The sequence below is a fragment of the Ahaetulla prasina genome, chromosome 14, assembly GCF_028640845.1.
Source record: "Ahaetulla prasina isolate Xishuangbanna chromosome 14, ASM2864084v1, whole genome shotgun sequence".
Classification (NCBI taxonomy): Eukaryota; Metazoa; Chordata; class Lepidosauria; order Squamata; family Colubridae; genus Ahaetulla; species Ahaetulla prasina.
Window position 1 is genome coordinate 12,662,625 of NC_080552.1, and position 22,705 is coordinate 12,685,329.

General features: G+C 44.6%; 1 protein-coding gene and 1 long non-coding RNA gene across 2 annotated transcripts in view; one reads left to right on the forward strand and one right to left on the reverse strand.

Annotated features, from left to right (window-relative positions):
* Positions 1-20,477, forward strand: part of RAB40C (RAB40C, member RAS oncogene family) — a 58,744-nt gene extending 38,267 nt beyond the window's left edge. Inside the window, exons 3-7 of the mRNA XM_058157164.1 lie at positions 6,173-6,233; positions 10,827-10,887; positions 13,496-13,573; positions 14,506-14,728; positions 18,261-20,477. Of these exons, the coding sequence (XP_058013147.1) occupies positions 6,173-6,233; positions 10,827-10,887; positions 13,496-13,573; positions 14,506-14,728; positions 18,261-18,541 (704 nt within the window). The 3' untranslated portion in view covers positions 18,542-20,477. The remainder of the gene's footprint in view (positions 1-6,172; positions 6,234-10,826; positions 10,888-13,495; positions 13,574-14,505; positions 14,729-18,260) is intronic.
* LOC131185070 (uncharacterized) lies at positions 19,358-21,198 on the reverse strand. The gene is made up of 2 exons (XR_009152085.1): positions 20,820-21,198; positions 19,358-20,685 (listed from the first exon to the last, which is right to left on the reverse strand). It is a non-coding gene; the product is annotated as an uncharacterized LOC131185070 (long non-coding RNA).
* Between the last annotated feature and the right edge of the window lie 1,507 nt (positions 21,199-22,705).

Sequence of the window (22,705 nt, forward strand, 5' to 3'; positions counted from 1 at the left end):
TGGGAATGATTCTTTGTTGGATTTCTTCACTGATGGGGGAGGCTTTTATTTTGGATCTGGTGGTTTTTTCTAGGTAGGTGGTGGGGTCTGTGTTTAGGGGCTTGTATGCAGGGTCTTGGAGTAGGTTGGTTAATTTGGTTTTGTAGTCAGATGTGTTCATAACCACTGTGGCGTTCATAACCACTGTGGCGTTGCCCTTGTCTGCTGGTAGGATTACAGAAAAAACCCCAGCCAATCAGAGCACAGCCAAGCTCCCACCCAATCAGTTCAAACCCCCACTAGCAGTTAAAAGGAAGAAACAGCTGGGATCACACATTGCTCCCAGAAGCACGAAGCTGAAGCCTGAAGATGACGAATGAGACTTTGTCGAAACGTCGCCAAGACACTTCCAATCTTACACGGGAGAAAACCCGAACAACCAAAGACCTATATATATATATATATATATATATACATACATACATACATACATACATACATACATACATACATACATACATACATATATATATACCGTATATACTCGAGTATAAGCCGAGTTTTTCAGCACGTTTTTTGTGCTGAAAAACGTCCCCTCGGCTTATACTCGAGTATATACGGCTTATACTCGAGTGTTTTTTTTTCTTCTTTTTTTCACATTATACCGGATGGCGCAAACTTGGCGGGCTTTTGCATTAGCGTGGGGAAGCCCTGCCGGTGCAGTGAGAGGGCGGGGCGGGGGAGCCGCCAGCCTTCTCCGCTGAGGGAGGGAGGGTTTCCCCGACCGGTAGCTGCCTCATTTCCCACCCTCGGCTTATACTCGAGTCCCCAGTTTACCCCAGTTTTTTTGGGGTAAAATTGGGGACCTCGGCTTATACTCGGATCGGCTTATATTCGAGTATATACGGTATATATATATATATATATATATATGTAGTCCTCAACCACAATTGAGCCCAATCACTAAACAAGGTAGTTGTTGAGATTTTTCACCTGGTTTTTTCCCCCATAGAAATGGTGTTTTATGATTGGATTTTTTAAAAGAACTTAATACATTTTAATAAATATGAAAATTAGAATAGAATAGAATAGAATAGAATAGAATAGAATAGAATAGAATAGAATAGAATAGAATAGAATAGAATTTTTATTGGCCACACAATATTGGACACACAAGGAATTTGTCTTGGTGCAATGGAAATTAATAAATTTTCTAGTTACGATGCCAAATTACAATATTAAAGGGAAAAACTGGGAGAGAGGGACAATAGGGGAAGTTGAAAAAGTGACATAAATCCCCCACCAAAAAATAACATTTTAAAAAAAGTTACTTCCAATTCTCTTCAATATGGATGCAGTTATAAGATAAAATACAATCTTGTTACAGTTTAACAAAAGGGAAGATACAAAATTAAAAACACGAAAGATAAAACATAGCATGTTTGCCAAGTTTATCTTTCCTGTTTTAAATTTTGTATCAAATTATTGTTTTTAAAATTTGTACAAAATTGTTTTTAATTTTGTATCAAATAACTACCTGCTTCCCTGGAGTTTAGAAGTTTTTATGCTGCAGCGCCCTCTAGTGTTAAACTCAGGTTAAAATCCGCCTTGCTTGCTTTCAAATCTTTTATCAAGCCTATTTGAACAGCCCAGTTCTCTGCTTTGGCAACCTGTCTGAACTGGCCTGATAGGCTTTCAAACACAAACAGCAGCTGTAATGAAAGACTTGGGTGCTGGAAAGGGCTCCCTTATTTGTAATAGGATTAAAATAGGTGCCGTTGCAATCTTAACATTGCAGTGGTGTGCAAATGATCAAGGGAGGGTGAGCTTGAAACGCAGAGCTGTTGCCTGCATGGGGGAAATCATGCCAAAAGTAAAGGATTAAAAAAAAAAAAGGAAAAAGTCCATCAGTCCCTGATATAGAAAAGCTTCTGAAAAAAAAAAAACTACTGTAAAATGAAACGGAATAACAGCTTCCATATTTCCCTGAGATCTGATTTTTGAAAGTGTCGGGTTTTTTTCCTGTTAGCACTGTGCAGACTTGCCAAAGCGACAACGTCTTGAGTTATTTTTCACACCCTCTGCAATGTTTCCTGTAGCTGCCAGCGATTGCAATACGTGAGCTTAACCTAGACAGGGTGTTGATGGCATGGCTGCAGTGAGTGTCTGCAGATATGAAAAATATAAATAGCTGCCTATTGTCTAGTTTAAGGAAAAGAAGGACTGGGGGGACATGATAGCAGTGTTCCAATATTTGAGGAGCTGCCCCAAAGAAGGGGGGGGGTCAACCTATTCAGATATTCAAAGTCATGTGAAGTGTTGCATAAATAGAGGGATAGAATCAAGATCACGTGAAGTGTTAATACTACTTTATAAGGCCTTGGTAAGGCCACACTTGGAATACTGCATTCAGTTTTGGTCGCCACGATGTAAAAAAAGATGTGGAGACTCTAGAAAGAGTGCAGAGAAGAGCAACAAAGAGGATTAGGGGACTGGAGGTTAAAACATACAAGGAATAGGATTGCAGGAATTGGGTATGTCTAGTTTAATGAAAAGAAGGACTAGGGGAGACATGATAGCAGTTTTCCGATATCTCAGGGGCTGCCACAAAGAAGAGGGAGTCGGGCTGTTCTCCAAAGCACCTGAGGGCAGGACAAGAAGCAATGGATGGAAACTCATCAAGGAGAGAAGCAACCTAGAACTAAGGAGAAATTTCCTGACAGTGAGAACAATTTAACTTGCCTCCAGAAGTTGTGAATGCTCCAACGCTGGAAGTTTTTAAGAAGAGATTGGACAACCATTTATCTGAAATGGTACAAGGTTTCCTGTTTGAACAGGGAGTTGGACTAGAAGACCTCTAAGGTCCCTCCCGACTCTTTATTATTTTGTTATTCTGCATTGGCATGATGAAAAAACTTTGAATTTGTTTCCTTTAAATTAAAGGAATTGCTGCACCACTTGGAAGGCAGTTAGTTTTTTTTTTTAAAGGCTATTCAATGTTGCAGTGAATTTTATGAAGGCCTTGCTTCGCACAGGTGAATTGATCAGATAACTCTTAAAATATGCAGGTAATCCTCAACTTACAACCATTCATTTAATGACCATTCAAAGTTACTGAAAAAAGTGACTTATGACCATTTGCACACTTAGGACTGTTGTGGCATCCCCATGGTCACATGATCAAAATTTGACCGCTTGGCAAACTGACTCATATTAATGACGGCTGGAGTGTCCCGGAGTTTTGTGATCCCCTTTTGTGACCTTTTGATGAGCAAAGTCAATAGGGAAGTCCGGTTCACTTAACAACCCCGTTAAATAACTTTAAAAACTGCAGTGGTTCACTTAACAACCGTTGAAAGAAAGGTCGTAAAATGGGGGCAAAACTCACTTAATAATTGCCTTGCTCAGCAACCGAAAGTTTAGCCCGAGTTGGGGTCACAAATTGAGAACTACCTGTAATTGCATGGACTCTTTTCTTGTGTGCAGTTTTGGCAGCATTGATCATTTCATTGAAGTCCAGCACACTGGACTTGAGTGCTTAAATGAAACAACCAACTACGTGGTTAGCTGATTGTGAAGGAAGATCGCCGTGGATTAAATAATGTTGACATCACGGATTTAGTAACACAGCTTGGAATGTCTTAGCTTCCTTCCTCTGAATAGCTGTTGGTTTTTCAGTGACTTCCTGGGTAGGGGAGAAAAAAATATTAAAGGTTGTTTTTAGGGGAAATAGTTATTGGATTTTATTGGTGGGCTTGCTGCCAAAAACTCTCCAGAAATATAAGCTGATTTCTAGAAAGCTGAACAATAGTAACTCCTTAACATGGGATGTCCACAGTAGTCTGTACTAATAGAAGATACTTACGTGCGCCCTGTGAGCAGGTCGTGTCCTGAATTATACTAGCAAGATGCTAAGATGAGATTAGAGTCACCAAGTTGAAAAGTTCAGGTTTGAAACCAAAATCCTGAAAACTGTTTATTTTGCTTAGCCAAAGTTACTTGTCCTTTAATTCCTCAAACCTTATGCAGCCCGTGGCTATCTTGGCACGATGCAAAATGTCAATCAGATCGCCGAGTCTGTAAATGTTATTCGTTTATCCAATTGACATTAATTAATTAAAAGTTTAAATTGTCAAAGGAAATGGTTCTGGCTCTCCTAGAAGGCAGTATGTGGTGTATTAAAGTAGTCTATTAACAAAATATTGAATCTGTCCGATAAAAACCTGCTTCTACTAAGTACTATGCATATTAAATATTCAGAGGGGTTAGAAAGAGGAATAGAATATAGAATAGAATAGAATAGAATAGAATAGAATAGAATAGAATAGAATAGAATAGAATAGAATAGAATAATAAAAATAGAAATAGGAATAGAATAGAACAGAACAGAACAGAACAGAATAGAATAACAGAGTTGGAAGGGACTTTGGAGGTCTTCTAGTCCAACCCCCTACCCAGGTAGGAAACCCTACACCACTTCAGACAAATGTGTGTCCAGTCTCTTTTAAAAAACTTCCAGTGTCGGAGCATTCTCAACTTCTGCAGGCAAGTTGTTCCAATGATTCATTGTTCTCACTGTCAGGAAATTTCTCCTTAGTTCTACGTTGCTTCTCTCCTTGATTAGTTTCCACCCATTGCTTCTTGTCCTGACCTCAGGTGCTTTGGAGAATAGCTTGACTCCCTCTTCTTTGTGGCAGCCCCTAGATATCGGAACACTGCTATCATGTCTCCCCTAGTCCTGCTTTTCATTAAACTAGACATACTGAGTTCCTGCAACCGTTCTTCATATGTTTTAGTCTCCAGTCCCCTTATCGTCTTTGTTGCTCTTCTCTGCACTCTCTCTAGAGTCTCCACATCTTTTAAAATCGTGGCGACCAAAACTGGGTGCAGTATTCCAAGTGTGGCCTTACCAAGACCTTATAAAGTGGTATTACCACTTCACATGATCTTGAGTCGATCCCTCTGTTTATGCAGCCCAGAACTGTGTTGGCTTTTTTGGCAGCTGCAGCACACGGCTGGCTCATATTTAAATGGTTGTCCACTAGGACTCCAAGATCCCTCTCACAGTTACTGCAATTGAGGAAGTGGGAACTATTAGTACAAATGTGCAGGTCTCTAACTTCGCTGAAATGGTTCTGCAGCAGGACACCAAAAGTTTTGGTTTAATGTTGATACTCCATTCTCATTCTGTTAAATGAACCAAAAAAACCCAAAATGCACAGGTACCATATATGTGGTACCGTGCTCAATAGTAGTACCTGTGAGAGGGATCTTGGAGTCCTAGTGGACAACCATTTAAATAGGAGCCAGCAGTGTGCAGCAGCTGCTAAAAAAGCCAACACAGTTCTGGGCTGCATAAACAGAGGGATAGAATCAAGATCACGTAAAGTGTTAATACCATTTTATAATGTCTTGATAAGGCCACACTTGGAGTACTGCATTCAGTTTTGGTCGCCATGATGTAAAAAAGATGCTGAGACTCTAGAAAGAATGCAGAGAAGAGCAACAAAGAGGATTAGGGGACTGGAGGCTAAAACATATGAAGAACGGTTGCAGGAACTGGGCATGGCTAGTTTAATAAAAAGAAGGACTAGGGGAGACATGATAGCAGTCTTCCAATATCTCAGGGGTTGCCACAAAGAAGAGGGAGTCAAGCTATTCTCCAAAGCACCTGAGGGTAGAACAAGAAGCAATGGGTGGAAACTAATCAAGGAGAGAAGCAACTTAGAACTAAGGAGAAATTTCCTGATGGTTAGAACAAATAATATGTGGAACAACTTGCCTGCAGAAGTTGTAAATGCTCCAACACAAGAAATTTTTAAGAAAATGTTGAATAACCATTTGTCTGAGATGGTGTAGGATTTCCTGCCTGGGCAGGGGGTTGGACTAGAAGGCCTCCAAGGTCCTTTCCAACTCTGTTGTTGTTGTTATTATTATTATTATTATTATTATTATTATTATTATTATTATTATTATTATTATTATTATTATTATTTATTATTATTATTATTATCATTATTATTAAATATTTGGGGATACGTGATTAGCTCCTTGACTTAGCTAGTAAGCCTTTCAAAGCAACAACTTTTTCTTTTCTTACGCACTGCAGTACCGTCTCCCTGATAACAGTGTGGTATTAAATATGTCCATATGCCATTATTTATAGAACCCTATTTTATTCTTTTCATTGCAGGAATTGATTACAAAACCACAACAATTCTGTTAGATGGCAGAAGGGTCAAACTGGAGCTCTGGTAAGTCTGCATTATATAAATCTTTCAAGGTAGTGGAAAACCTGAGCACAGAATCCGAATTCGCTAAAGATAATCTGCAACTTTATATAGTTACTAAAATCTGTTTTAGTTTTGCTGTAATCCATATGAAGTAATATCTCTGTAACTTGTGAATTAGCTTATGTTGAATCTCCCCTCCATTATTATTATTACAGTGAATGATACCCTATCAGAAAGCAAGATTTTGTACAATGTCAAATACTAAAAGCTGTGAAATCCAGCCCACAAGTTTACTATTTTTATTTATGTCCTGCCTTTTATTTTTTTATATATCAACAACTCAAGGCAGTGAATATAACTCACACTCCTTCCTCCATCTGTTTTCCGCACAACAACAACAACAACCCTGTGAGGTGAGCTGGATTGAGAAAGAGTGACTAGTCCAAAGTCACCCAGCTGGCTTTCATAGCTAAGGCAGGGCTATCCCAAAGGTGCTTGTTTTCCAAGAGGCAACTGGGCTTTCTGGTTTTTCTCTGAAGACGTTTCGCTTCTCATCCAAGGAAGCTTCTTCAGCTCTGACTGGATGGTGGGAAATGGAAGGGTTTCTACTCCTTGCAGACAGCTGGTCATTTGCATTCTTTTAGAGGGTGGTTAAAGTCACCTGGAGGTTTATCTGTGTCATCAGGGTCACCTGAGTGGTGCAAATGGGTGTGGAGCCTTCTTGAAACTGTTGAAAGGACCGGGTTGTAGACTGGAGATAGATGATATTGTATCCCTCCCCCTCTGTTGAGAGAGGGCTGTTCAGTTTTGACCTAGATGGCCTCTTTGACCCCTCTTTCAAACCAACGATCCTCTCTGTCCAAAATATGGGCTTTGTTGTCTTCAAAAGACCCTCTAAAACAGTGGTTCTCAACCTTTATAGTGCTGCGACTCCTTTAATACAATTCCCCACGATGTGGCGACCCCAACCGATCTCAGCATGCCTCAGCAGCTGCAGAAGGTGGGGGGGAAGCGGCAAACTGTTTTTTTGAATTTATCGCTCCTGAAGCCATATTGGCTAGCGATCTGAACTGCTTGCGATTGCCTTCAGGATGGAGGTATTAAAGCGGAGACTCCTCCCCTATTAAGTTTATCGCGCCTGAAGCCAGATTAGGCTAGCGATTGGGAGTGATTGCAGCTGGCTTGAGAGGGAGACATCAGAGCAAAGATTTCTCTCTTTTTTAATTCATCACGCCTGAAGCCGAATTCAGCTAGCGATTTGAAAAGCCTGCAGCTGGCTTGTGGAGTCAAGCATTGGAGCGCGATTCTTCGACTCGCAAGTATACTTCCCATATTTCCAATGGTTTTAGGCAATCCCTGGTAAATCGTCCGACCCACAGGTTGAGAACCGCTGCTCTAAAAGGATGCAAATGACCAGCTGCCTGCAAGGAATACCAATCCTTCCATTCCCCCACCATCCAATCAGAACTGAAGAAACGTCTTGGATGAGAAGCGAAACTTCTTCAAAGAAAAACCAGAAAGTCCAGTTGCCTCTTGAAAAAAAGCACCTTTGGGACAAACCATGACCTGGATGACGGAGAATCTCCATAGACATAAGGCAGAGCTAGAATTCACAGTCTCCTGGTTTCTAGCCTGGTGCTAGACTAGATGAGACACTAGACCAGACTGGCTCGCTAAACAATATCTAAATATATAATCCAAAGAAAAGGAGGAAAAGTTATCACGAGCAGAAACACTTGAGTCTCTCTAGTTTTTAAACACAAATGTTCAAAATGCTGGCGATAGCTGTGCTATAACTTTGGACGTTCGTTAAACAAATGGTTCTAAGCAGCGATGGGTTTCACATTTTGTTGCTACCGATTGGCCTCACGCTCGTTTTGCGCACGCACCTTACCCACATGCGCCCAGCCTTTCACGCATGCGTTTTGCTCGCATGCGAGTCTTCCGCCTCAAACCCCTGCCTAAATAGGATGACATAGAGCCGCGGCGAGTGGGCAGGCCCACCCACGATCTCCACTACCGGTTCGTTCAAACCGGCTGGATACCACCTCTGGTTCTTAGTCGAGGACTGCCTGCCCAATGTTGCTTATTCAGAGAGACGGCTCTTTCGAGGAAGCGTTTGCCCAAAATGCCTCCTTGCAGGCTCCCCATAACAATGAGCGCCGATTGAATAAGTGGGGCGGTTCCTCTGGTTTTAGCGGTACAGACAATCCGATGATCGGGCAGAGAAAACCCAGACGCAGGAGATTTCAGCTAATGAGGCTTCCAGCGGCTTGTGGTGTGATCCTCCCAAGATCATTAGAAACCCAGCAGGATTCAAAGCGCCCTGACAAGATCCTCAGCCGAACTGAATCTGACCTCCGATTTGCGTTTCAGTTAGGAACTTGCTAAGTTGCGCACACAGCCCTCCCCGTCACATCAGAGATGTGCTGGAGATGCCCCTTGGTGCGTTCTACTGTTTAGGTAAATTCAAAGGCGGGCCGGAGGACAAGGAAACATGGATGCCCGCGTGGAGGCAGCTGGTATCCTTAAGGCACCCCGCATCTGTTTACTACGGAACACGTTGTACTCCTAGTACTCCTAAACAAATACGGTTGTAACCATCGCGTGATGTATCGTTGGCCTCGGCCATCCGACCTTGATGGCTGGGCCCCACTATTTTTGCTTTTTCTGGACAGAAGGGGATCTGTTTTTATAACTTATACAATAAAGTACAGAGCACTTTCTGTACCGCTGGAACCTCTGCTCAGAAAGAGGCCCAGGGGAGAGAGAGAAAAAGCTACTTGCTTGGCCAAAGCACGAGGGCGATTTATGAATAAGCCTTGATTTCTCTTAGTCTTAGCTGCACAGTGAAGAAGAGATCAGAGGTTTCTGAGTATCGTTTCTGACAAAGAGTTGAAAAGAACGGCCAGGAAGAAGGCACGGGGGGGGCGGGGGGGAAACAATGATCTGCGTTAATAAATGACGTGCTAACTGAAACCTGGTTTAATATGGATGGCCAGGCCAAAAGCATTAAAGGCCTCTACTCTGCCAAAGCTGATAGGATATTTTTTATACGCATTCTCCATGCTTGGGTATCTCTCTCATATATATATGTATATATGAATATGTGTTTGTACTATCTATCTATCTATCTATCTATCTATCTATCTATCTATCTATCTATCTATCTATCGTCTATTTATCGTCTATCTATCATCTATCTTATCTCTATTATCCATCTAATCTAATCTATGTAACCTAATCTATCTAATCTATCTTTTATCTATATTATCCATTTTATCTATTTTTCTACCTACCTACCTATCTACCTACCTATCTATCTGTAGAGGCAGACAGACAGACTAGAAAGTATCAATACATATTCATGCATTGTAAAATATTTTCAAAGAAATAACTTGTTAATTCAGTGTACGATCCTTGTATAATGACAGTGTCCAGAACAAAAATACAAGAGAGGCAAGAACAAGGTTTTGCTTTTTTTACAGGCTTGAGTTGTCTTTTCTTATCCCCCACCCCTCCTCCTCCTCCTACCTCAGAAGACGACAAAAGGAGAATATTTGTAATTCAGGGTTGAAATGATGCTCTCTGTGCTTGGTAGTTTTCTTGCAGACATCTCATTACCCAACCTGGAAACATCATCAGCTCTAGAAAGGAGTGGGGGTTTTGCGCTTGGTTTACATTCCAGTGTCTAGCCTGGTCAGTGTTGGTGGGGGTGGTCTGGGAGGTTCTACTGCCCCAGTAGGAGTAGAATCAAACTAACAGCCTAACCAACAGCCATTGGGGCAGTAGAACCTCCCAGGCAGTAGAACCTCCCAACAAGAATATAAACTGAAAAGTAAACCCCACTCCCTTCTAGCATTGATGATGTTACTAGTTTGGCTAATGAGACCTCTGCATAAATACAAGCAAACTCAGAGATCACCAAGGATCCTTCGTACCTAAGAAGCCCCCCACCCCATCTTTGAGCAGAGATTATGGCTTAGCCAGTGGTGGGATCCTGACGGTTTAACAACCGGTTTGGTGATCGCGTGTTTTGTGTATGTGCGGTTCACGCGCATGTGCCGTTTTAACAAAACTAACCTTCCACGTTACATAGAATAGAATAGAATAGAATAGAATAGAATAGAATAGAATAGAATAGAATAGAATAGAATAGAATAGAATTTTTATTGGCCAAGTGTGATTGGACACACAAGGAATTTGTCTTGGTGCATATGCTCTCAGTGTACATAAAAGAAAAGATACGTTCATCAAGGTACAACATTTACAACACAATTGATGGTCAATATATCTGGGGAGTAACACAGCTGAGGCGCGGCAATCTGCTCTGCCTCGCGAATCAGCTGAGAGGATGAAGGTAAGTAAAGCGCAGGGTCGGGTGGGCGGGCCCACCTGATCGTCAGAGCAAACTGGTTCGCTCCCAGCTGATCGTCGGAGCTTTACCGGTTCTCCCGAACCGGCTGAATCCTTAGCAATGTTCAGAAATTAAAAATAATTGCTCAGGTTAATATGTTCCAATGTTATCCAGTGCACAATCAAGTGTACAGCTGTCTCATACCTCCTTCAAAAGCTTCTGTGCTTCTGATTTAAACCCACCCTTCTCTATTCCAGGGACACATCTGGCCAAGGGAGATTCTGTACTATTTTTCGATCTTACTCCAGAGGAGCCCAGGTGAGTCCCGCCAGCAATATTAAATCCTGCTGCTCTTGGTCTTCAGCCACAGACAAGAGCTCCAGTTGGAACGAGAGTCTCGCCATCATCCTTTCTGCTCCCCTTCAAGCAGGGGGTCCCCAACCCCTGAGCTGTGGACTTGATACTGGTCCGCGGCCCATTAGAAACCAGGCTGCGCAAGCAAGCAAAATTTCATCTGCGTATGTGTGGGGTCTAGGCAGGGTGTGAAACCACCCCACCCCTGGTGCCACAGGTCCCTGGTGCCCAAAAAGGTTTTTGGGGGGGTGGGGTCACTGCCTTAAAGGATTCCTTCCCTGTTCAACTTAAATTCTGATAACAGGTCTTTCCTCTCTTCGGGCTGTGTTTATATCCAAAAATTTATACACATTACGTGAACTTTCAGATTACTTTCAGTATCAAATCAGTTGGATTGAGTGGTGCGATGGCCTAGAGGTGGAGCTCTCACCTCACAATCAGGAGGCTGTGGGTTCGATCCTAGGTAGCGGCAGATATTTCTCTCTCTGGGTCCAATGAGTAATTAATTATCTGCTGCGAACTCTCTGTTGGCGACAGGAAGGGCATCCGGCCAGTAAACACTTGGCTCCATTCAGTTGCCCCGACTCCACCCTGATGTAAGGGATTACAGGGTCATTAAAAGACCAAAAAAAATCAAAACTGTCAGATTCATTTTGTTGTGAGTACATGTCAGTGGCTTTCGGAAATATTTTAATTTGTTCTTGTTTTATTAAGTAGTAATGGTTGTTGTTTTTACTCCTAGTAACAAATAAATTTCACACCCATATTTGATAAATTTCAGGAACCCACTTCACAGAATAGTTGTGACTTACAACCAGGAGATGGAGTAGGTCCCACAGGGGCTCCGTGCGTCAGATTTCTCAGCTCAAAATGATCTAATTTTTTTCTCCTTGTGTGCAAAATATATCCAGTATGAAATGCTTATGGAGAATAAGCAAAACGAAAAGTCGGCTTTCTACATTTGGCAGTTTGCTTTCCTGCATAGCACAACTATTCTGCCACTTTAAAGAAACCGCCTCAGGGACACGACATGGAAGGCAAAGGGGTGATAGGTTCCGCGCCAGCCCTTAATGCAAAAACATTTCGACATGGAGATGTCATTTTTATTTATTTATTCACCATTGGCTCAGCGGCTAAGACACTGAGCTTGTTGATCGAAAGGTTGGCAGTTTGGTGGTTCGAATCCCGAGTGCCGCATAACGGGGTGAGCTCCCGTTACTTGTCCCAGCTTCTGCCAACCTAGCAGTTCGAAAGCACGTAAAAAAATGCAAGTAGAAAAATAGGGACCACCTTTGGTGGGAAGGGAACAGCATTCTAGTCATGCTAGCTACATGACCACGGAGATGTCTTCGGACAACGCTGGCTCTTTGGCTTTGAAACAGAGGAGCACTGCCCCCTAGAGTCAGGAACGACTAGCACGTATGTGTGAGCGGAACCTTTACCTTTTGGACAACAAAGTTGTCATCTAGGTTGGAACTTACTTGATTTTTCACTTAGTGCAGAATTCGTCTTCCAATTGATGTCAGGGTAATTGAAGTCCCCCATTACTATTGTAGTGTGTTTCCTACATATATTTGTTAGTTGGTTAGCAAAAAGGACATCTGTTTTTTTCCTGCTCGATTGGGTGGCCTGGAGTAGACACCTATGGCCGGGTCATTCTTTTTTCTTTTATATTGACCCATATGCATTCTAGGAGGTTTTTGTCTTTGGTTTCATGCATTTCTATAGCAATATAATAATAATAATAATTATTATTATTATTATAATTATTATAATTATTATTATTATTTAATTTTTATACCGCCCTTCTCCCGAAGGACTCAGGGCGGTGAACAGGCAGATAAAATAATACAATATATTACAATAAAAACACTATTTAAAAAACTTATTCAATATAGCCTAAATTTAAAATACTATACAAAATATAAAATAAACCCCAATAAAATCCATGTTTAAAAACCCTATTTAAGCCAGTCCTGCTCGGAAGAATAGATACGTCTTCAGCTCGCGGCGAAAGGTCCGGAGGTCAGGAAGTTGTCGAAGTCCTGGGGGAAGCTCGTTCCAGAGGGTAGGTGCCCCCACCGAGAAGGCTCTCCCCCTGGGGGTTGCCAGCCTACACTGTTTGGCTGATGGCACCCTGAGAACACCCTCTCTATGGGAGCGTACCGGCCGGTGGGAGGCATGTAGTATAGTATAGTATACCAAGGACTACCAATATAGTAGTCCTTTACTTACAGTGCAACTCCTCCTCCTCTTTTATGGAGTCTGGGGGTTTTTTTTGGGAAGAGTTTAGACTAGCCCAACCTTTCTGGGATGGTGGCCCAGAGAGGGGGAGGAGCAGGTGCCTTTACGCATCATGTGAATGTAACCACAAGCACCCATATGACGCTTGCCGTGATACTAGTGCACTGGCCAGCTACTCACACAGCCCACTGGCCAACAGGCCACAGCCCACAGATTACGGACCCCTGCTGTTGGGTAGGCCACCCAGAGTCACTTCTTGTGAGATCAGCAGCCGTATAAATTTGATCGATAAATATATAAATAAGCGGAGTGTTTTTGTTCCACGCAGGGCATCCTCTTGGTGTACGACATCACCAATCGCTGGTCTTTTGATGGAATAGACCGATGGATCAAGGAAATTGATGAGGTAAGTGGGCCCAGAGCTGGGCTTTTGAATGCTCTTAAATGTGGTAAACGTGATCTTACCTTGGTCCAGTCACACTGTTCCATTTTCAGGTCAGCAACCTTATGTTTAAAAAAAGGGGTAAGAAACAGGGAGCGAAGTAAAGGAAAGGCATGGGAGAAGTAAAGAAAAGAAAAGCTAAACCAGCGGAAACAGAAAAAGCTTCTTGGATGAGAAGCAAGACGTTTTCAAGAAATAAACTAAAAAAGCCCAGTCAGGAAATGTCTCCTTAGTTCCAAGTTGCTCCTCTCGTTCATTAGTTTTCATTTATTGCTTCTTGTCCTGCCTTCAGGTGCTTTGGAGAATAGCTTGATCTCATCTTCTCTGTGGCAGGCCCTTAGATCAGTAGTGAAATCTGAACCGGTTTGCTTCCGGTTCGCTAGCCGCGCATATGTGGTGTGCGCCAAATGCGCTGCATGTGCAGTGCAGACCAAAAGGAGGCTTGGGAAGGTAAGCAGAACAGCGGGGAGGGGATCAGCTGTGCCTGCGATTTAGCTTCACTAGAAAGCAGGATGTCCTGCTTTCTAGCAAAGCTAAACCACGCGGCACAGATGATCGTCAGAAATACCAGTTTGGAGGAACCAGTAGCTTTTTAAACTACCGCTTCAACCGAACAGGTACCATTTTTTTTTAACTACTGGTTTGCCTGAACCGGTAGTTTTTATCACTATTGGTTCATCCAAACTGGAGTGAACCGGTAGCATTTCACCCATGCCTTAGATAGTGGAACACTGCAATCATGTCATCCCAGTCCTTCTCCTCATTAAACTACAAAGTTTAATTAAACTAGAAAGGATGAGTACAATAGACTGTCAAATCTAAAGAACGCTTAAGACAGAAGCATGATGGGCACAGGAGTACCAATGCGGGTGATGTTATTCTGTGTCTATTTAAAGCACGCCCCTGGGGTGCCCCGGATCTTGGTTGGCAACCGCCTTCACCTCGCCTTCAAGCGGCAGGTGCCCACGGAGCAAGCCCGATCCTACGCAGAGAAGAATTGCATGACCTTCTTTGAAGTCAGCCCGTTGTGCAACTTCAACGTGATCGAGTCCTTCACCGAGTTGTCCCGCATTGTGCTGATGAGACATGGCATGGAGAAGATCTGGAGGCCCAACAGGGGTGAGTAAGCTTAATTCCCTCCCTGGAGTCCTTAACAGATCAACAGAGTTGGAAGGGACCTTGGAGGTCATCTAGTCCAACCCACCCACCCCAAGCAGGAGACCCTACACCATTTCTGACCGATAGCAGTCCAGTCTCTTCTTGAAAGCTTCCAGTGATGAAGCTCCCACTACTTCTGAAGGCAATTTCTGTTCCATCAGTTGATTGCTCTCACTGTCAGAAAATTCCTCCTTATTTCTAGGTTGAATCTCTCCTTGTTCAGTTTCCATGCATTATTCCTTGTCCAGCCTTCAAGTGCCTTGGAGAATAGCTTGACCCCCTCCTCTCTGTGGCAGCCCCTCAGATATTGGAAGACTGCTATCCTGTCTTCCCCTGGTCCTTCTCTTCACTAAATTAGCCAGGCCCAGTTCCTGTAACGGTTCATCATATTCATCCCATAATTTAAAAGGCTCCATTCCATATTTGCTGTTACGTTCCTTGGTAATCTCTGAGCTTTTCTCACAGATGTTTCATTACCCAGCTGGAAGATGTCATCAGTTCCAGGCAGGGAGTGGGGTTTTTGCTCTCTGTTCATATCCAAGTGGTTTGCCCTCTCAGTGTCAGTGGGAGTGTTGTATAGAGGCAAGCCATTTATATATAAGCAGAGAGCAAACCCACTCCACGTGAGCACTGATGATGTTACCTAGTTGGGTAATGAAACGTCTGTGGAAAAAAAACAACCAAGCTCAGAGAGCACCGAAGACTCTACTACTCTTGAGTTACAGTATGTCACAGAAGTAATTACACCCCCTCACGTTTTGTAAATATTTAAATATCTCTTTTCATGTGACAACACGTCACCAGGGAGGGAAAACGGATACTTGGGCCCCATTTGGGCATTATCACTTAGGGGTGCACTCACTTTGTTGTCAGCAGTTAAGACATTAATGGCTGTGTGTTGTGTTATTCTGAGGGGACAGCACATTTACACGGTTATACAAGCTGTATACTCACTATTTTACATTATAGCCAAGTGTCATTTTTTTCAGTGTTGTCACATGAAAAGATATACTTAAATATTTACAAAACATGAGGGGTTGTACTCACTTCTGTGATATACTGTACATATATTCTGTTCTATTGGTACAAAACTGTGTATTGAGAATTATGTCCTGCCGTGTTGCCCTTCCCATGTACCCTTGGACAATGGTGAAATCTGAACCAATTTGCTACCGGTTCGCTGGCTGCACATGTGCGCCAAGCGTTCACTGCGCATGCACCAAATGCATGTGCATCAAAAGGCGTCTTGGGAAGGTAAGTAGAAGAGCGAGGCGGGGATCAGCTGTGCCGCGTGATTTAGCTTTGCTAGAAAGCAGGATTAGAAAGCTAAACCGCACGGCACAGCTGATCGTCGGAAATACTGGTTCGGAGGAACCTATAGCTTTTTTAACTACTGGTTCACCCGAACTGGTAGCTAACTAATGGCTCGCCCGAATCGGTAGCTTTTTTTAAACTACTGGTTCTCCTGAAGTGGTAGCTTTTTTTCTTTCTATCCGTTTGCCCGAACCAATAGTTTTTATCACTACCGGTTTGCCTGAACCGGTAACATTTCACCCCTACCCTTGGAGCACAGTTCGCCCTTTAACGTAGCTGCAGAAATGGCTTAACAAATTCTTAATCCTTTATAAAAGACTGAATTAGGAGGCTGGTGTGAACAATAGCATCCTTTATGAAAAGATCCCTCCTGTGAGATTTCAATTTTTTCCAGGAGATTAAAGCCACTTAACTAGCTATCCATCTACTTATTCTTTAATCAAATGTATACGGCTCCCACCTCACCACACAACACACGGGTAAAACCAGAAGCCTCAGATATAAAATATATATACATATAGAAATCACGTTAACAGTAAATATTATAAAAACAAGAGACGTGCCTAAGCGAAGAGGGAATAAAAATAGCCAGCTCAGCAATGGAAACACCTAAGAACATCTTTGGTTCCTTCGCAGCCCCCAGGCCTGATACGATAACCAGCTTTTGAGGTCTTTCTGGAACATCAAAAGAAATAATGAAGCTAATCTAATTTCAGGAGGGAAGGATGTTCCATTAAAGGCAGGCACCGCAGCAGAGAAGAATTGGATTAATAAATTAGATTTGATTCATAAATAATTAAAGGTATAAATTGGTGGGGCCTTGCTGCTCATCTTGCCAGCTGCCTGCAGCCCCCTTAAGTTTTTGCAAAAGTTTCTTGTGGCAAGCCAAGTTTCTTGTCTTCCTCTGAGGGTGCAGCTCATCTGTTGGCCAGAAGATGGCAATGCCTAATTTCTGCGCCCGAGACGAATCTCTTGCCTGGCACAGAAGCGCCCTTTCTTTTCCCTGAAAGTTGCCCTGTTCTCTCCTGCCCCTCCTCTTCTGGAGCTGGTAGGCCAAAATACGCATTGAAAAGCGTTTAGCTGCACCGGGGAGAGGGGCTGCTGGGTTGCTGCTTACCTGTAGATCCAGAAACATGAATTCACAGGGGGCCTACCGTGTTTCCCCAAAAATAATACCCTGTCTTATATTTTGTTTCAACCCTGAAATAAGCACTTGGCCTTATTGCCATGCTCTCAAAAGCCCGACTGGGCTTATGATCAGGGGATGTCTTATTTTGGGGAAAACAGGGTAATAAATGATTATTTATAAAAAATAAATTATTATAAAGAATGATTATTTATAGGTCTACAATAATCAAGTGAATGATAATGAATCGCATTAGCAGCAATAAGGCCAGCTTTGTGTGTTTTACATCTGCCACCGTTGTGTTTCTTTCCCCCAATTGGGCTTTTGAGCGCATGGCAATAAGGCCAAGCGCTTATCTCAGAGTTCAAAAAAATATAAGACAGGGTCTTATTTTCAGGAAAACACTCTATCATCTCTCTCTCTCTCTCTCTTTCTTGCTCTCAAGTCACCCAGTTGGCTTTTATGCCTAACGCGGGACTAGAACTCCCCATCTCCTGATGATTGGCCCACAGTCACCCAGTTGGTTTTCATGGCTAAGGCGGGATTAGAACTTACCATCTCCTGATGATTGGCACAAAGTCACCCAGTTGGCTTTCTTGCCTTAAGGCGAGACTAGAACTCACCATCTCTTGGTGATCGGCCCAAAGTCACCCTGTTGGTTTTCATGGCTAGAACTCACCATCTCCTGGTGATTGGTCCAAAGTCCAAAGTCACCCAGTTGGCTTTCATGCCTAAAGTGGGACTAGAACTCCCCATCTCCTGGTGATTGGCACAAAGTCACCCAGTTGGCTTTCATGCCTAAGGCGGGACTAGAACTCCCCATCTCCTGGTGATTGGCACAAAGTCACCCAGTTGGTTTTCTTGGCTAGAACTCCCCATCTCCTGGTGATTGGCCCAAAGTCACGCACTTGGCTGAGGCAGGGCTAGAATTCCCAGTGTTCTGGTTCCTAGCCTGGTGCCTTCGTCACCAGACCATACTAGACTTATATCCTTGACTCCACCCTTCTAGAATTAAACTTTTCCTTCCTTTTTCCACCCCCAACCCCCTTCCAGTATTCAGCCTCCAAGACCTCTGTTGTCGGGCCATCGTTTCCTGCACACCGGTCCACCTGATCGATAAGCTGCCGCTTCCCGTCACCATCAAGAGCCACCTGAAGTCCTTCTCCATGGCCAACGGCATGAACGCCGTGATGATGCACGGCCGCTCGTACTCTCTGGCGAGCAGTGGAGGGGGCAGCGGCAGCAAAGGCAACAGCCTGAAGCGCTCCAAGTCCATCCGCCCGCCACAGAGCCCGCCGCAGAACTGCTCGCGGAACAACTGCAAGATCTCTTAGCGGGGAGGCGCCCCCGGGACGGGACGGTGGGGGGGAGGGCTGTCTCCTCCAAGCGCATGCACCTGCACCTGCTCGCCGATGTACAGATGTCGACACCGCACGTCACCCATTCCTCGGTCGCCCTCGACGGCCACACGCCCACCGCATCGGCCAAGAACCGGTTTGCCAAGAACCGGCCTGGCGTGGCGGGAGCCCAGGCGAGAAGAAGGACAAGGGCGCACCACGCTAGCTTTCCCAGAATGCAATAGGTCTTCCCCTCCTCTGGCAGGAAAGGACAAGCAGCCTCCAGGGCGTCAATTTTTCTTCTTTTTGGGGGGAATGGGGGGGGGGAGTGGAGGGCTGGGGGGGGATGGGGAGTGATACGGAGGGCAGCGCGCTGCCCCTTTAATCCTTGGTTTTCCAAGGGGATTGCCGGTGCTACATGGAAAAAGAAAACCCCACATCAATGGGACCGCAGAGTTGGACTGACGTGACCCAGACAAAACACGTCCAGCTTTGACCGGACGAAGACTGTGGCTGCCTAGGGCTCCTGAGGAAGCAGGCCACTTCGCGTCTTTTGGGCTTTTATTTATAAAGAAATTAGCTCACGATGTGAAATTTCCCTGCCGTTCCCTCTCTCCCCCCCCCCACCCCACAACTCTGCACCTCCGGTCTGTTTTTTTAAGCCAAGGCCATGGAGGGAAGGGAAGGAAAAGGTCTTGTAAATAGAAGCGCTGAGCCTTGAATTCTGGGGCTAATTGAAGTCAGAGGGGGGGCTGGCAGGGGTCAGGAGGTGAAATGATCTAACACTCTGGAGAGTTGTTAGGAGTCCTGAGATTCTTTTCTTTTCTTTTTTTTCTCTTCTCTTCTCTTCTTTTCTTTTCTTTTCTTTTTTCCTTTCTTTCTTTCTCTCTCTCTCTCTCTCTCTCTCTCTTTCTCTTTTTCTTTTCTTTCTTTTTCTTTCTCTCTCTCTCTTTCTTTTCTTCCTCGTTCTTTCTTCCTTTCTTTTCTTTCTTTCTCTCTCTTTCTTTCTTTCTCACCCTTCCTTCCTTCCTTCCTTCCTTCCTTCCTTCCTTCCACGAAAGAATAGATGAAGACGAATAGATAAAGAAGGAGGGAAGATTTTCCTTTCTTTCCCTTTTTCATTGTTGTTGTTGTTGTTTTTTTTAAATCGGAGTTTTCCAGACATTCCCTGGTAGCAAGTGCACAGCTCAGACAGACAGCAAAAAGTTAGGCTTGAATGGGGATTACCTGCTTGTGGGAGGCCGGGGGGGGGGGGGGGAGGGGGCTAACACCGTCCACATCTGGAGTTGGTTACCGGCAGACCACGCTGGAGCCCTCCCTGCCTTCAAGAGAAGGAAGGCAAAAAGGTTGGGTATATCAGAATTCACGAGTCACAAAAGATCCAGTTTGGGGAATATTTTCCCCGGTTGCTTTTCTCTGGCTTAGCATAGTTGAGAGGCGGAGGCCAGCGCACCACTCAGAATTCCTGATTTAACCTCTTTAGCACAATTTTTTGGGCTCATAGAGTCATATTTGCATGTTTTGGCTTTGGCTTGGTCAACTGAAGGTTGCCTTGATGGCGCTCCTCCAAGCTGCTGGGGTTGTTGATCCAGAGCTGTTTGGAGGAGACTTCAAGATGACCCATCGTCAGCGGTTGTCGTCTTCTCTAGGCTCTGCCACATGGCCGCTCCAGGTTGTGCCAAGAAGCCCTGAGGTGGTGGGAACCTCTCTTATCAGCTTTGGAAGCCATATTAGGCCGGAAGCTTCCGTGCTGCCACTTTCTCATGTGTGGGAAAGTAAGGGGGGGTGGGGGGGATTTAGTAGCTCTGGACACTCTCCTTAAGAACAGGCCCAGGTGTAGATTTCTTGAAAACTGGAAGGGACATTGGAAGGAGGTGTCACCAGGCCCCCCAAAACCTTCAAGCTGAGGTGGCCTAAAAAAAAAAAACCCTAATCAAGCAGATCATGGTTGTCCATTAAGCTGCTTCCTTCAATGTTATCCTCTTGTTCCATGGCAGAATCTTTCTTCAGACCGAGTTGCAGCTTTGCTCTTGTGTGTGTGTGTTTGTTTGTGTGTGTGGCTTCTGGGCTGTTTCTGATGCCCTCTGGACAGAAGTTGACCTGGGCTAGTTTTATGCCTCCTACGCCAGCCGAGCTGTTGCCTCTGCAAATGTGGGTCTTCTAGAACAGGGGTCTCCAACCTTGGTCCCTTTAAGACTTGTGGACTTCAACTCCCAGAGTTGCTCAGCCAGCTTTGCTGAAGTCCACAAGTCTTAAAGGGACCAAAGTTGGAGACCCCTGTTCTAGAAGTCTTCTACAGCAGCGGTCTCCAACCTTGGCAACATGAGGACTCGTGGATTTCAACTCCAAGCATTCCCCCGCCGGCCATGATGGCTGAGGAATTCTGGAAGTTGAAGTCTTCACCTTGCCGAGGATGGAGACCCCTGTCCTAAAGGCCTTCTAACCTGGGTTGACATTGAAAGAACCCGATAAGAAACTGAGGGAAAGCGATAAAGGCCAGGCAGCCTTTGACACGAATGCAAGGGGTTCTGGGTGTTTTGTTTTGTTTTAGCTAGTTCACCCAGCCCAATACCCTCCTTCTCCCCCTCCTCCAATCCTCATGGCTCCCCATTAGCATCTTCTCCGAGCTGCCTTCTCTCTCCGCAGCTGCCACCCAGAGGAATTGGCCACAGATGGAGTGGGCCGCATGATGCTGTTCAGCGCCCGAGGGCGCAGCTGATCGCCCATTTTGTTCTGGAAATTTTGTGGTTGTTTTTTTTTTTGACAAGTGCCTGGTTGGCACCTCCATGCCTCCCTCGGCTGTTTGGAGATTGCTTGGCATTGAGCGAGTCCCAGCGCTCGGACCGGCTCAAGCCAGGTGGCGGGGACGGGTCAAGGGCAGGGGAGAATAAAACCTCCAGCAGCCTCTTCCTGGCCCGCGAAGAAAGCGAGTGCCAAGCCCAAGGGCAGGGAGCGCCGAAGCCGGGAGATTTACGGGGTATGTCCGCTTAGCCCTGGCACCTGTTGCCGTCTGCTCGAAATGGAGCAGGACCCAAATCGCTGACTCAAAGGCCTGGCATTCTGGAGTGACGCGGCGAACAGGTGATCTAGGAAGGCAGCCATCTTTCCACCCTGGGTTTTAAAATAGCCCCTTCCTAAAACAGCCCGAGAATGTGCATTGTGTGTGTGTGTGTGTGTGTGTGTGTGTTTCTTCTGAAGAATTACAGGGAATCCTCGACCCGTGTGGGTTGGCACTTAGCACTCCACCCTCCGCGGTCTTGCTTTGATCCCAAGAGGTAGTAGGCACGGCTGTTTTCCATCCAGAAAGCCTAAAAGATGCTACAGATGGAGAATCGAGAGCCGATCGCGCTCTTATAAATTTTCCCCTTGAAATCGTGCGAGAATCGTTTCAACCCTCACCTCTGCGGATTTCCCCCCGTCTTCCCCTATGCATTAATTATTATTTGTTTTTTTTTTAAATCCTGGCAGATTTTTGCAGAGGTGCCTTGCTCCAAGTATGCTTGCTGACCCGATCCGAGCTGGGTTTTGTTTGTAACCTTGTTTTTAATTAACGAGAATCCGAGAATCAAACACTAAAAACTCGCTGCTGTGGGACACACTTCCTCCTGTTTTTAATGGCTTTGTACAGTCGATGTTAAAAAGTGACGGTTTTTATATAAATTAAAACGCACCATCACGAGGGAAAACAAACATATTTCTTCTTCTTTTTCTTTGGAAATCGTTCTTCTGGCTATGGAATTTTTGTCCGGGGATGATGGCGCTGCTTTTCAGAGAATGACGTTGAAGGACAGGGCGAGGGCAAAGGAGAAAGGGGGGGGAGGATGGGCAGGGTGGATTTAAAGGGATTAAGGGAGCTTGTGCGGATGCGATATTCCCAGGAGGGGACAGTGGAAGGCACTTGATGAACGGCCTCATTCGAAGCGGCCAGGGACTTAAGAGATGCATCAAAAGGAGAGGCATGTTTTCTTTGCCATTGACTAGGTGGAGAATCTGCCTTCCGTGCCAAGGCAAGGCAAGGAGGGCTCACACACACGGGCCTGCAGCTCCCTCTTGGATCCTGCTGATCGGTTATATTTGGAACTTTTCTGGAAAAAGAACCTTGATCTCCCTAAGCAACACATCATTTTGTTTTCGGCAACTTTAGAAAGTTGTGACTTCTAG